The 12,961-nt window shown below is 45.2% G+C and overlaps 1 protein-coding gene across 1 annotated transcript in view; it reads left to right on the top strand.

Annotated features, from left to right (window-relative positions):
• The window catches only part of GAK (cyclin G associated kinase), a 1,786,158-nt gene that overhangs the window by 502,591 nt on the left and 1,270,606 nt on the right, over nt 1–12,961 (top strand). Inside the window, exon 7 of the mRNA XM_078676333.1 lies at nt 3,972–4,061. Within this exon, the coding sequence (XP_078532459.1) occupies nt 3,972–4,061 (90 nt within the window). The remainder of the gene's footprint in view (nt 1–3,971; nt 4,062–12,961) is intronic.

Consider the following 12,961-nt stretch of genomic DNA (forward strand, 5'->3'; position numbering starts at 1 on the left):
AAAGAGCTCTTCTGTACTACAATGACAGAACTAAAGATTTTAGGAAAACTAGACAATTGTTTGTTGCCTTTTCACCACAACACAAAGGGAACCCAATTTCAAAATCCGGGTTAGCCAGATGGATCGTTAAGTGCATTCAAATATGTTATCAAAAAGCAAAACTCACCTTAACAGTTCCCCCAAGAGCGCATTCTACACGCAGACTAGGGGCATCTATGGCTTTCCTGGGAAACATTCCTCTAGAGGAAATATGTAGAGCAGCCATATGGTCTACCATACAAACCTTCACAAAACACTACTGTGTAGATGTACATTCAAAACAGCAAGCTGCTGTAGGACAGGCTGTTCTAAAAACTCTTTTTCAGACTGCTGCAGCTGGCACAGGTAGCCACTGCTAGGGAGAGACTGCTATACATTCTATGCACAGATATGAATTCAGCAGCCCACATGCCTCGAACGGAATATGCTACTTACCAGTATGCATCTGTTCTTGGCATGTAGGGCTGCTGACATTCATATCGCCCACCCTCCTCCCCGGTGCCTGTCGCAGCTGTAGCATTCATTCTTTCTTGCATGGACATCTCCTACTTTACTATACTCCGTCTCTGCCACAATGGCGAAAAACAATCTGAGGATGGAGAGGATGCCCATGCGCACTGTAGTCCGAGGGAGGAGACACCTATCTCGTGGTACTTCGAAGACTCTTCCAGGACAACAATGTGCAATCATCCGGACCCAACACTAGGCGGCGATCTATGCACAGAAATGAATGTCAGCAGCCCTACATGCCAAGAACAGATGCATACTGGTAAGTAGCATATTCCTTATTTGTATCCATAACTTCAGCAAGAAGGGTGCTTCCCCCATCTTTCACACCTAATCCCTTGTATGATAAACTTGATGTAGATACTTAACTGTATAGCTTGGAATCAGGCAGCAGCGGGAGCCTCTTGAGGAGAAGTCGGGACTTTCCGCCAGTCGTAGTCTGTAAATGCCACTCTTCCTGTATCTGTAGACATCAACTTCCTCTCGGGTCACAGAATGAGCCTGTCTGCAGTGCTTCCTAACCTACTCATTCATTTGCTGCTCCACTATACAATGCCTCTGAATCAGACTGGGAGCTGTAATTTCAGTACTTAGGCATTCCTTCATCTTATACAGCACAGTTTTAAGGTGATAGTACCCGCAGGGACATACTTTTTAGGTCTCGCACCTAGCGTTGCAGTGCACAGCATTGCTCGCGCACCGAGAGACTTCTTGTAGGGGGTTTCAAAACTAACCTAGGAAACGCATACGCTTGTGCGTGTGCTTTTCCTTTTGGCCCACGCTATTGGCCTTTGCGTGCGTCTTTTTACCAAAGACAGCATGCAATTGGCCAAAGGCGGGCGTATTGCTCCGCCCATGGCCTATTGGTGTCGGTTACCCGGACCGCCGCCATGTGGTTTCAATTATCGTGCCCAGACACGGGTACGATAATTGAATCCACATGTCTCGCTGTGGCGTGCGCACCACTCACAGGCTTGTCCAGGTTTACGCGGTCGCTCTTCCCAGGACGTTTATGTTGTCTCTGTTATTGCATTGAGTTGGGGTGATATTGTAAAACGTAAGCTAAGGTAACAATGTTACTGGTCTGGTGTTTAAATTGCTGTGCCTCGAATCTCCCTCCGTCTTGGTTATGTTTTTCTGCACACTCAGCTACATTTCCCTGTTCAATGAAGGGGTGTATCTCTTATTTTAAAAACACACAGTGCGTCCTCCGGTCCTGCATCGCTGGCTCAGGTGGGTTTCACCTGAGATGCGACCCCTCCCCTTACATCTTAAACATATGTTGTTACAGTAAATGTATTTGAGTGCACGTCGCACTAATAAGCAACCTGGAGTTAGGAACAATACACATGTTTTTCCTTTGTTTTTTGTAATGCTAGAAATCTCTAGTTCGCAGTGTCAGGTGAAACCAGCTGTGCATACTTTGTTTTTTTTTTAAACTTTGTATTGTTGTATTTTTTATTTTTCCATTGCGTGTGCAATGCTCTAAGTACAGAAAAAAGCGGAAATTGGTGCTATTATCTGTATATGCCGAAAACGTGTGGTTTGCTAGTTTGTCTCGCACCCGCCATGGGGCAACCACAGATCCCTGCGTGTGCCCGTTGTATAAGAAATTCTTTTGTGGACAGCTTGCCTTTTCAGTGATGTATCCCTGCGTTTGAGCCTGACTGGCACAAATCCACTCTTGTTTGTGTTTTGAAACGTTACCATCTTCCACTCTTGTACATCTTCAAAACTTGACATGACACAGACCCCAGCCTCTCTTTCCTCCCTTTGTTTATTGTCGGTGTGAGTGAGTGTGTAGATGGCTGGAGGCAGTGCTGGGCCGTGAGCATGGCGTCGGCAACCACAGCCCATTTCCCAATTAAACCTGCCCCCGTGGGAACACGTGTGCATCTCCTGTGACCTGCATTAATCCCCTGGAAAGGTCTTGAAGAGACATTCCCTAAACAAAGCGCGTTATAAAAAACACCGGAGAAGCCGCTGACATACACCAACAAACATGGCGCTATGAATGTAAACATATTTACATACTAATCAATTTTGCTTGTTTCGGTCTGGCTTGACAGTGCATCTATAACGATTACCCAGTGTTACCTTTTGTTGCCAATTATTTAAAATGTACTGACTTGGGCTTTGCTTTGATCAGAGATATATAGCTTTCTCACCTAATGCTATTGGCTGTTTGGTGTATCATTCCACCTTGTAGGACTGTTTAAATTATAAAGCATGAGGTAATATTTTGCTTATCTGGAGTACGTCAAATGGTCCCTCATCCAGTTCTCTGTTTCATATAAGGTTTGAGTATAGAAAGCAAAGATTGGTACTTGTCTCAAAGGTCTACTTCATGGTGCTTTGGTGTTTGTCTTTGAGTTACATTGTCTGTTGGTGGTGATTGTCTCCATATGGGTTATACTGTAGTGTGGTTTATTACGTTTCTTCATTATTTTCAAGTTACAATTTTCCAAGCAGTAGTTCGATTTGCAGTGTACTGAGATAAGAGGCATCTTAGAGTGACAACGTCGTATTACTTGTAATGTTTGTTATATGGTAGTAAGTCATCATAGCTTTAGTCTTTTAACGTGACTGATGACGGACTGTGTTCTTTCATAGCATTGTAAATGGCAATGCCTTTTATTTATACATGTTGGTTTTTAAAACATAAATAAAAGGCATTATCATTTACAATGCCAATAGCTTAAACTCTCGCAAATGCGAGACCTATTGCATTGAAAATGCTTGTTGTGTATTTACTTGGATAAGCTAGGTTTGACGTAGGAACAACACGTTTGTACCCTACACTTTTGAATCAGTCATGCTCCCAATTTACTGTCGATTTCACATCTGTTCCAGTGCCCATTTGGTGTTTGAAGTGAGTATCACTGGTGAGTTGCACAAGGAAGAACTTCCCTGCTCATAGTGCATCTCAAACTAATAGTGTAATTGAAACCTTTATACGAATTGTGGTAACTGTGGTTTGATGCAAACACAAGGAGATGATGGACAGAGTGCTGAAACTTTTCAGACCTCCTCTCCAGTCACAGATCTGGGTTGAATTCATCATCGTTCTTTAGCTAACTTCGGCACCCCAGTTTGGACCCAGTCATATGCAAATCAGTCTTGACCCTGTGCCTAATGAGGACAGACCAGCCTGAACTGCCAGGCCAGGTCCTCCCTGGACTGGAAACAATCATCCTGGGACCGATTTCGGGGTAACTATTGTTTTATAGCTGCCATAGTCATGCAATTGCAACTCTGTAGTAGCCTGATGCCCATAACTAACATTAATCAAAAACATTTTTGAATACTGTTCTCAAGAACATCCTGTTTCAGAATAAACGTGACTTGCATCCTTTTATTTATTGCCAATGGAATAAACTCTATTAAATATTTGACACTTATTTCTACTTGTCTTCTTCTAACAGATTACAAGAAACACTACACCAATGTATAGGACTCCAGAAATGATAGATTTGTATTCAAATTTCCCAATTACAGAGAAGCAGGACATATGGGTAAGTATTTGGGATTTGTTTTAATAGGGCTCAACAAAATCTGTATTTTAACCATTGAGAATTCTCAAAGTGGAATCAAACATTAATGATGTTTACAGTACTTAACTCATACAACTAACTTTAAGATGTTTGTGTTTAGAAAGGTAGTCATTTTTCATTTTTCATTTCATGAAGCTTTATTCGGTGCATTAAAAGAACAATGACCATAAAAGCACATAAGCAAAATGATTACACAATTGTACAGATATAACAAAATTAAAAGATCATGCTTTTCCTAAGCTGCATTGACTTACATAAAAACATGGCAATATAAAAACATTTGTCCGGAGAATTCAATTCATAAATCAGTTTCATGGCATCCTCCACATTAAAAATTGCATATTTTTAAAAAATTGGTTTTAGATAAACAATCCTCAAGTTCATAAAAAGAGTACAAATTAGCATAAAGTGCAGGGTGCTCTGTTTCGAGTGACCATCACATGGGCATGGTCCAACAGGATGCTTTTTTAATTGTGGGAAAGCCACCAACCCATGGGCCAACCCGAGTCTAAGTCTAGTCAGAACAAACCTATGAGCTGGTTTGGTTACCTGGCTCAAGTACAATTGGAAGCCCTCACTTTGCATATATTTATTATACAGAATAACTGAAGTGAGGCGACCACTTGATGCTACATGTTTGTGGGCTCTATACATCATGACAATTTGTTTCATGTCTGACTTTGAATAGTTTCTAGCAGAACCTGGATCTACCACTATATTGAGTCCATATATAGTTTGAAAACTATCCACAATATATTTGAGCCATGGTATCTTCAAAAAATTATCCAGTTTAAGGCAATCCCCAATAACAGACTGGTTAAAGGCTCTCTTCCTTAATCCAGATGGCACGCCATACCATTAGTGGCCTAAACAAAATCAGGTCACTTAAGTGGGCAACCCCCAACTTCCCTATGGATCAAATCAGTGGAGGTTGATGTGGGAACACAAAGCAATTTTTTAACAAAACAATTCTCCTCCCTTTGCAAGGAGTCAGTGTTAGTATAGCCCCACAAACCCGCCCCATATAATGCGATGGAAACACTCCTCGCATTATATATTTGGATCATGTCACTGATTCTTCTATCGCCGATCTTAGTGGCAAATTTAAAAATACCATAGTCACTTTTCTTCATTTTGGACCTAACATTCATTAAATCATGAGACCAACAACCATCATGAGAAAAGAGGAAGCCCAGATAACCGAATTTATCCACATCCTGAACTTTCACCCCATCTATAAAAAAGGCGTGATTTTTCTTGGCTCTAGCACCACAAATCATAGTGTGAGTTTTACTCTTATTAATGACTAGCCTCCGTTTGCTGATAAAATCTGAAAACTGGTCCATCAGTCGCTGCAGACCTATTGGGGTCCGGGACAGGAGCACAGCATCATCTGCATAAAGCAGAACTGGGACACCTGTTCCGCCAATCTGGGGAGCATCTGCTTTGACTGTTTTCAGGACCATATCGACCGCATTAATAAATAGAGTAAACAAAAAAGGGGCTAGGACACAGCCCTGTCTTATCCCGCGTTTTACTTCAAAATTTGGGGTACACTCCCCTCCTACACCGAAACGCACACAAGTTTGCATTCTATCATATAATCTTGCTAGGAAGAAAATGATAGCCTCTGGTGCGCCGAGTTCCAACAGGACTGGCCATAAGATGGAATGGTCCACAAGATCAAATGCACTGCTTAGATCGGCAAAGCAAAGATATAAAGTGCCTGGCTTGGCCCTGGTGTACTTTCCGATAATTAGATCTAAGTTCAGGCATTGATAAAGTGTTCCTCGCCCCTTTCTAAAACCATATTGGGAGTTTGCCAAGATCTCATTTTCTTCCGCCCACTCTTCCAGCCTAAACAACAGCACCCTGCTCATAATTTTTACTGAGGAGTCGAGCAAACTGATCGGGCGAGAATTACTAGCTGCCGCCTTGTCCCCTTTCTTATATATAGGGACAATGATGGAATCACCCCACGTAGGTGGAATCTGGGTTGTTACGGTTGCATTCAGTGCCAGTGTAAGTATGGGTCCCCACAACCGTGGGACTGTCTTATAGACGTCGATGGGTACTCCATCTGGACCCTGCGCTTTTCCCCCCTTGCTAGACTTGATGCTGTTTTGAACTTCTAAGAGGGTAATGTCTAGAGGAACTATGGGCCAAATTCTTGGTTCGACATCAGTAAAACCTGTTCCTTGGAATATGGCTGAAAAATGGGAGATCCAGGCCTCGCTATGAACATTGGATACAAGGTGTGGTGCTTTATCATCCCTAAGAAAAGGAGAATTTACTGTAGACCAAAAAAGGCAGTTATCTGAGATTTCTGCCGCCCGCGTTAGGTTATCCCACGCTTCTTGTTGTAACTCCTTTCTTCTCGACAATGCCAATTTATATTCAGATCTCAGGCGATCAACCAGAATTTTGTCCCTTGGTCTAACTCCTAGGGCCTGTTTCAATCGAGTTAAGATAGCGGTACATGCATGATCAAACCAACCCTTTCCCTGAGAGGACTTGACATTCCTGCTATTAGTAAAAACATCCTCAATAGTTTTATTAATTTTAATAAAATTGTCCATGATAACAGTAGATGTACTTCCCATATTCAGTATGCCTTCAATTTCAACCAAGGATTTGGATATGATCATGCTCATTACAATTGCCGATTTTTCCCCTTTCCATCTTAACCGTGTTCCATTTCGCCTGTACGGCTCAATGTTACACAAACTTCTGGTCACCTGCTGTCTACTACACTTCCATAACTCAGTTTCCATAACAATACGGTTGTGATCACTAAGTGTAGGGTCCTGGATTACTGAGGTCGAAAAATTTGGCGCAATAAAAGATGACGCCATAACATGATCGATGAGGGAGTTAAAATTCCTTCCTGTATAAGTGGGAATAATTTGGCCATCCGCATCCTTACCAGGTTGCAGTAGCTCTAAATCATATGTTGCCATGATATTATTAATAGCGTCACCATAGGCATTATGCGGAAAATGTGATATGTTATTATCACTATTATCTAACACTCCACAAGCCCTAGAAAGTGACAAGGGACAAATGGAAAGATTAAAATCACCTAACCAAATGATATTAAAAGAACATTTTACTTCGGCTACAAGCTTCACGAGTGCTTTTTCTAGCTCCTCAATAACTAGATGTCAGGTATTATTAAAAATGTTGTTATAAAAATGTATTAACACCACCTCATGACCATCTTTTTCTTTAACCCACAGAATTTGTGAGTGTGTTCCTACCGTTAAGTGCACGGACAACAAAAAAAGCAAACCACCCTTTGCTCTACCGTGTCTAGATTCTGCAGCTTCCAAGCTGTAACAAACAAAGCCATCAACGCTGGGTTTACTGGTGCACCACGTTTCCTGCAAACAGAGGATGTCATATGACCTAACCAGGTCCACCCAACCTCGATTATTTTCCTTGAAAGCCCAACCTGCTATATTCCAGCTCACCATGGTTGTCCCCCCCACCCCCTAATACAACTTTTGAGGATACTGGTCTGGTTACCATTTACCAGATCTACAATCGGGTCCGGCCCATCGTCAGCTGAACCTGCAGTAATATTCCTGGTCCAGGTATCTGTCGGATTGGCTGCCACTCTGTCAGTATCGGTTTGCCTGGTGCAAGTAACTATCAAGGTAGCTGCATCCCTCTCAACATCAGGCACTGACTTTGGCCAAATGTTGGTAAAAACAATCGGGGCCTCATTCATTATTGGCTCAGTATCAGTATTACCCCTACACGACTTCTTATTTGACATATCCCCATGTGTGGTCAAGTTAAACCCATTAACCTTTGGCTGTCAATCATTCAGGTCCAAAGAGCTTAGAGCTTGAAATCTATTATGTATTGGAACCTCAAATGTCGGATACAAAATGGGAGAAAAGGGTCTACCTCTGTTAATAACCTGAGGTGCTTTATTCCGGTGATTATAAAAGTATCCCAATGGGTGAATATGCACTTTGTCTTCGTCTGGGGTTAAAGAAGCAGCTCTAAGTAAGACGGTTGCAACATGTTGTGGGTGTCTAAAGTTAACTATGACACAATCGCCCTTATGGATTTTCCTTGAATTGCCAATCCATTTAACTCTTCTAGCGCTTAGTATTTGGTCAGAATAATTAAGAGGAAACCCGCACTGTCTTTGTAGCCATGAAATAGTTTTGTTTTCTAAGGAATCATCAGTTTCATGATGTGGTGTGGATGGGCTAGGGACTAGAGGCGGTACGTTGGTAAGAACAACCACATAGGGTGCACAATCAGGGGGAAGATTTATATAGCTACCCTTATATACTGGTACCTCCTACTTACTAGCCTGTGCCGATGTAACCTTCCTGCTCTTGTCAGCTAATACCGGCACTACCGTTACCTGTTTCTTCTGAATCGTCGGCAACGGGGCCGCCGCTACCTTTTTATGCTGATCTACTGGGGGGATAGGTACAGCTACCTTACTTATGGCCACTATGCCATCTTGGTGCCTTGACCTAACTTTGCTGGCTGAAACACCTCTTTCGATAGATCTAGGACATGCAGTATTATGGTATGGGCAATCAAAAGATTATCCAACCTAGAGACTTCAGCTGTAATTAAGTCTATTTTGTCCACCAGAGGTTTAACAATTGTTTCAAGCTTGACCAAAAGATCAAGTTGCTCAGAGTTCAGATTAGCAGCACAGTTCTCTGTTAAGGTCCCCATATTACGAACAGTGTTCTTAGGCATAGGAGCAGTTTTTTTCTTGTTGTTAGACCCCCGTACTTAAGCTGTACTTTCCTGCAGGCCCTAACTTCTCTCTTAGTCTTAATAGACCGCTCGGGGGTGTCAATTGGAGCATCCGGTAGAACTTCAATAAACTGTTCTGGGGTCTCAATGGGTGCTTCCGGCAGCTCAATGGTTGGTACTAATGTTACCGCTATCACGGCCTCAGGGACACAGGTAGTACCAGAAGTCAATGCGTAGTCATCCGTAGTGGGTGAGAGGGGCGGCAGGGGTATCAGTGTACTCCCAAGCCCCAGGGATTTCCTCCGCTCATTGTTTATTTTATTCACTACTTTGACTAGGTAGTTATCCAGGGTAGCCAACTGTTTCGACATTATAAGTCTAGGTGGAAATGCCAGAAGGGTCAACCTGGAATGAATAACAAAGTCACAAAACTTACTGTGGTTCAGTCAGATATCACGCAGGGGGTATGGCCCAGTCCAGCCTCATCCGGCCCAAGACGGCGACAGACGGCACGCCCTCTGCCCGGGCTTCGCCCGGCGTCCCGTGTTGCGGAGGGTCGGGCGTCTTTATGCGCCTCCTAGCGATGCAACCCCGTCGGTGAATACGCGCTGATGGCATTGATGTCCGGTGTGAGAAGTTGGCCTGATGTGCAGTGCTCACTATTCTAGTGATCACTATATATCAGTCCAAACAACCCTTATTGATGATTGGTTGTAAGTCAACCTTATAGACCAGCTATCCTAGTAGCATGGATACGAGCAGTCTAAGGCTAAGACTCTAGAGGGCGTGTTAAGCCAGCTGTTTTACCATCACATTACCCCTTGAACACCCAGTGAAAGGACACCACACAAGTGTTATGAAAATAAACAATGTATTTATTAGAATCACAACAACCCTGTACTCTTTATGAGGACAGGGTGCTAAGCACACAACAAAACTCTTACGAAAATACTTTTAAGTTAGCACGTTACACAAATGCCCGAGGGGCACGAAAAACCATATACGCTAAAAGTGGAATGCGAATTACTAGCAGGTAAGCAACAGTTCTAATAGGCTTTGGAATCGCTAGGACTGGACTAGGGAATCGTTAGATTACTACTAGGAGGCCTAGGGGACTCGGGTGCAGAGTGTGCACTCTCACGCGGGATGCGGGACAAAGTCTATGGAAGCTAGAATTCACAAAGTTAGTGTTCACGGGCGAACCCGACCTGGTAGGGAGAAAATGACAGTGGATCCTGACCCTTGGATAGTGAGGCTATGCTGGGACACCGGAGTGCCGAAGTTACCTAGCCCAGGGGCTGCAGCTGCATAGGTCTGAAAAGACGTCGGGGATCTCGTTGCCGGACCAGGAGCCTGGAAGGAAGAAGTTGCTGGCAGGCGACCAGTGAAGAAAAGTTCGATGGATCCAAGCCTGGATCAAGGAAGAAGAAAACCTGAAAGCAGAGGGGACCAAGTTCTTGAATCACTAGCCAGTGATTAAGTGGGCACCAGGATGGCACCGGGCGAAGTCACCGCAGTCAGGTGAGTGGGCGCTGCTGGGCTCTGCAGTCTCTCGGACCAGGAGGCGTTGTCGGCGACCAGGATGGAGGTGCGAGCTGTCCCACGAAGGATGAAGTCGTTGGCGTCGAAGTTACCCAGGATTGGGCAACAAGCCTTGGCTAATTCAAGCCCACGCGGTGGACTCAAAATGGCGTCTTGAGTGGACCAGGAGGGTCCAGGGTGCTCCTCTTCTGGGAGGGAGCAAGGGCCAGTCTGGAGCAACCAGACCAGCAGCAGAAATGTCGTCGGGCGTCGTCAGGAAGGCCACAAGCCAACGGGCTAGTAGCCAAACAACGCGGTGAGCAGCGGAAAGCAGAAGGGCCCCACGCAGATCGTGGAGATGCTGGGGGGCTGCACTTCGGAGCTGGAGCTGCTCAGAGTCGGGGCTTCTCGGACCCCAAAGCACTCACCAGTAGATTACTCGGCGGGCTTGCTGGAAAGAAGTCGTGCAGTCTTGCAGATGGCCGGTCCCTTGAGGTCTCGTCGCACCCACGGTTCTCAGCTGGGCTGTAGAGGTGGGTAGAGGTCAGAGGTGCCAGGGAAGCCGGTTCTCGTCGAGCTGGGCAGTCGGATTCCGGAGGAAGGACTTACAGCAGACCGCAGTGTTCTTAGATGGTGCCTGCGGATGCAGGGTGACTACTCCTTAGTCACAAGGGAGAAATCTTAGGAAGAAGTCTTGAGTTCCTTTCGCAGAAAGTAGTTTCAGGATTCAAAGATGATCTGATTTGGAAGGGGGCCAGTCTCTACCTTTATCCTGTAAAAAGGGGCTGGCACGCGACTAAGTCCTGCCCTATGGGTGGGACTAGGAGGGGGGTGGTTACACCCACTTCCTTGGCGGGCTTTTCCCCAGCACAGGGTCTGGAGTGACCCTGGAACTGGTTCCAGCCGGCCTATGCACAGTGAGCACCGGGGTGCTACTTGCAGTCACCTTCCTCTAAAGCCCTGCCTACCTACAATACACAAAACCCTGTCTGGGACGGTGCTGGCACCGCCCCTGGCAGGAAACCCTTTGTCCTTATCTCCTGCTCTGGGAGGACTCCCAGCAGCAGGAGGGCAGACTTGTGTCTCGGTGGCAGCATCCATTTTGTGAAATGCTAAGGCTCTGTCTGACTTTTACCCGGGTTATAGGTTACAGGCATGTCGTGTCCCTCTAGAAGGGTGGAATGCTAACCCCGTCGCCAGAATTGGCGAGGGGTTAGTATTCCAATTCGTATGACACCTTACTCGACATGTTTTGATAAAGCGATACCAGAGTTGGCACATAACCGCGAGGATTATAATGCACTTAAGAGTATATGGTATGCGATATCATGGAAACGGCTAAGGGATGGATCCCGAACGCCGCAGACAGGCTCAGCTCATGCTAGAGCACCATCTCACACGATTCCAAGCACTCTGCCTTCAGGATTGTTAAGGCCTGCTATAGGAGTGACTGATAGGAGATCTGTGTGTCCATTTTAGGGTTAGATATAGGTATACTATATCTAAAGCAAAGGGTGAGTACACCACCTTGCCCCAGCTGTCGTGCAGCCAGTTGTGTCAGTTTTAGTTAGTCAATCCAGGGGTGGCACAATACATGCTTCAGCCCCTGGGAGACTTCTGGGTGCACCTCAGCCCTGGGTACAGGGACTTGGAGAGGGCCCAGTGCCAATTCAGTACCTAAGTACAATTTGGATAGAGAGAACAGCTAGGCTGTGGGTCTGATTAGCAGGCCCACAGCCAGGGAAAGTCGTAAACCAGTGCAGCAAAAAGCAAAAATCTGGGTGATCATAGGATTGCAGACCCTACTCTCCTACATGACCCCCCCCCAAACTTTGGGACAATAAACTAACCTTGACCAGGTGAGTCTTCTTGCTCTAAGTGGAAATACCTGGAGAGCCCATCAGCATTGCTGTGATCAGTCCCAGGTCTATGCTCCACTGTAAAATCCATCCCCTGCAGGGAAATGGACCACCTAAGCAGTTTGGGGTTTTCACCCTTCATCTGATTTAGCCACAAGAGGGGCTTATGGTCTGTCTGAATGGTGAAGTGAGTGCCAAACAAGTAGGCCCTCAGCTTCTTCAGGGCCCAGACCACAGCAAAGGCCTCCCTCTCAATAGCTGACCAATTTTTCTCTCTGGGTGTCAACCTCCTGCTAATGAAAGCAATAGGCTGATCATTACCATCAAAATTCAGTTGAGACAGAACAGCTCCCACACCCAACTCAGAAGCATCTGTTTGGACAATGAATGGCTTGGAGTAATCTGGACTCTTGAGGATAGGTGCTGTGCACATGGCCTGCTTTAGGTCATTGAATGCTTTCTGACAGCTTGCTGTCCACTGAACTTTCTTTGGCATCTTCTTGCTTGTCAGGTCATTAAGGGGGGTCACGATGGACCCATAATTTCTGACAAACTTCCTATAGTACCCAGTCAGGCCCAAGAAAGCTCGAACCTGAGTCTGGGTGATTGGAGGAGTCCAGTCCTTGATGGCCTGTATCTTACTCTCCAGTGGCTGAACCTGGCCTCCACCTACAAGGTGGCCCAGGTATACAACCTGTGACTGCCCTATCTGGCACTTTGTGGCCTTGATAGTGAGGCCTGCCT

This window comes from Lissotriton helveticus, chromosome 2_1 (genome assembly GCF_964261635.1).
Source record: "Lissotriton helveticus chromosome 2_1, aLisHel1.1, whole genome shotgun sequence".
NCBI lineage: Eukaryota > Metazoa > Chordata > Amphibia > Caudata > Salamandridae > Lissotriton > Lissotriton helveticus.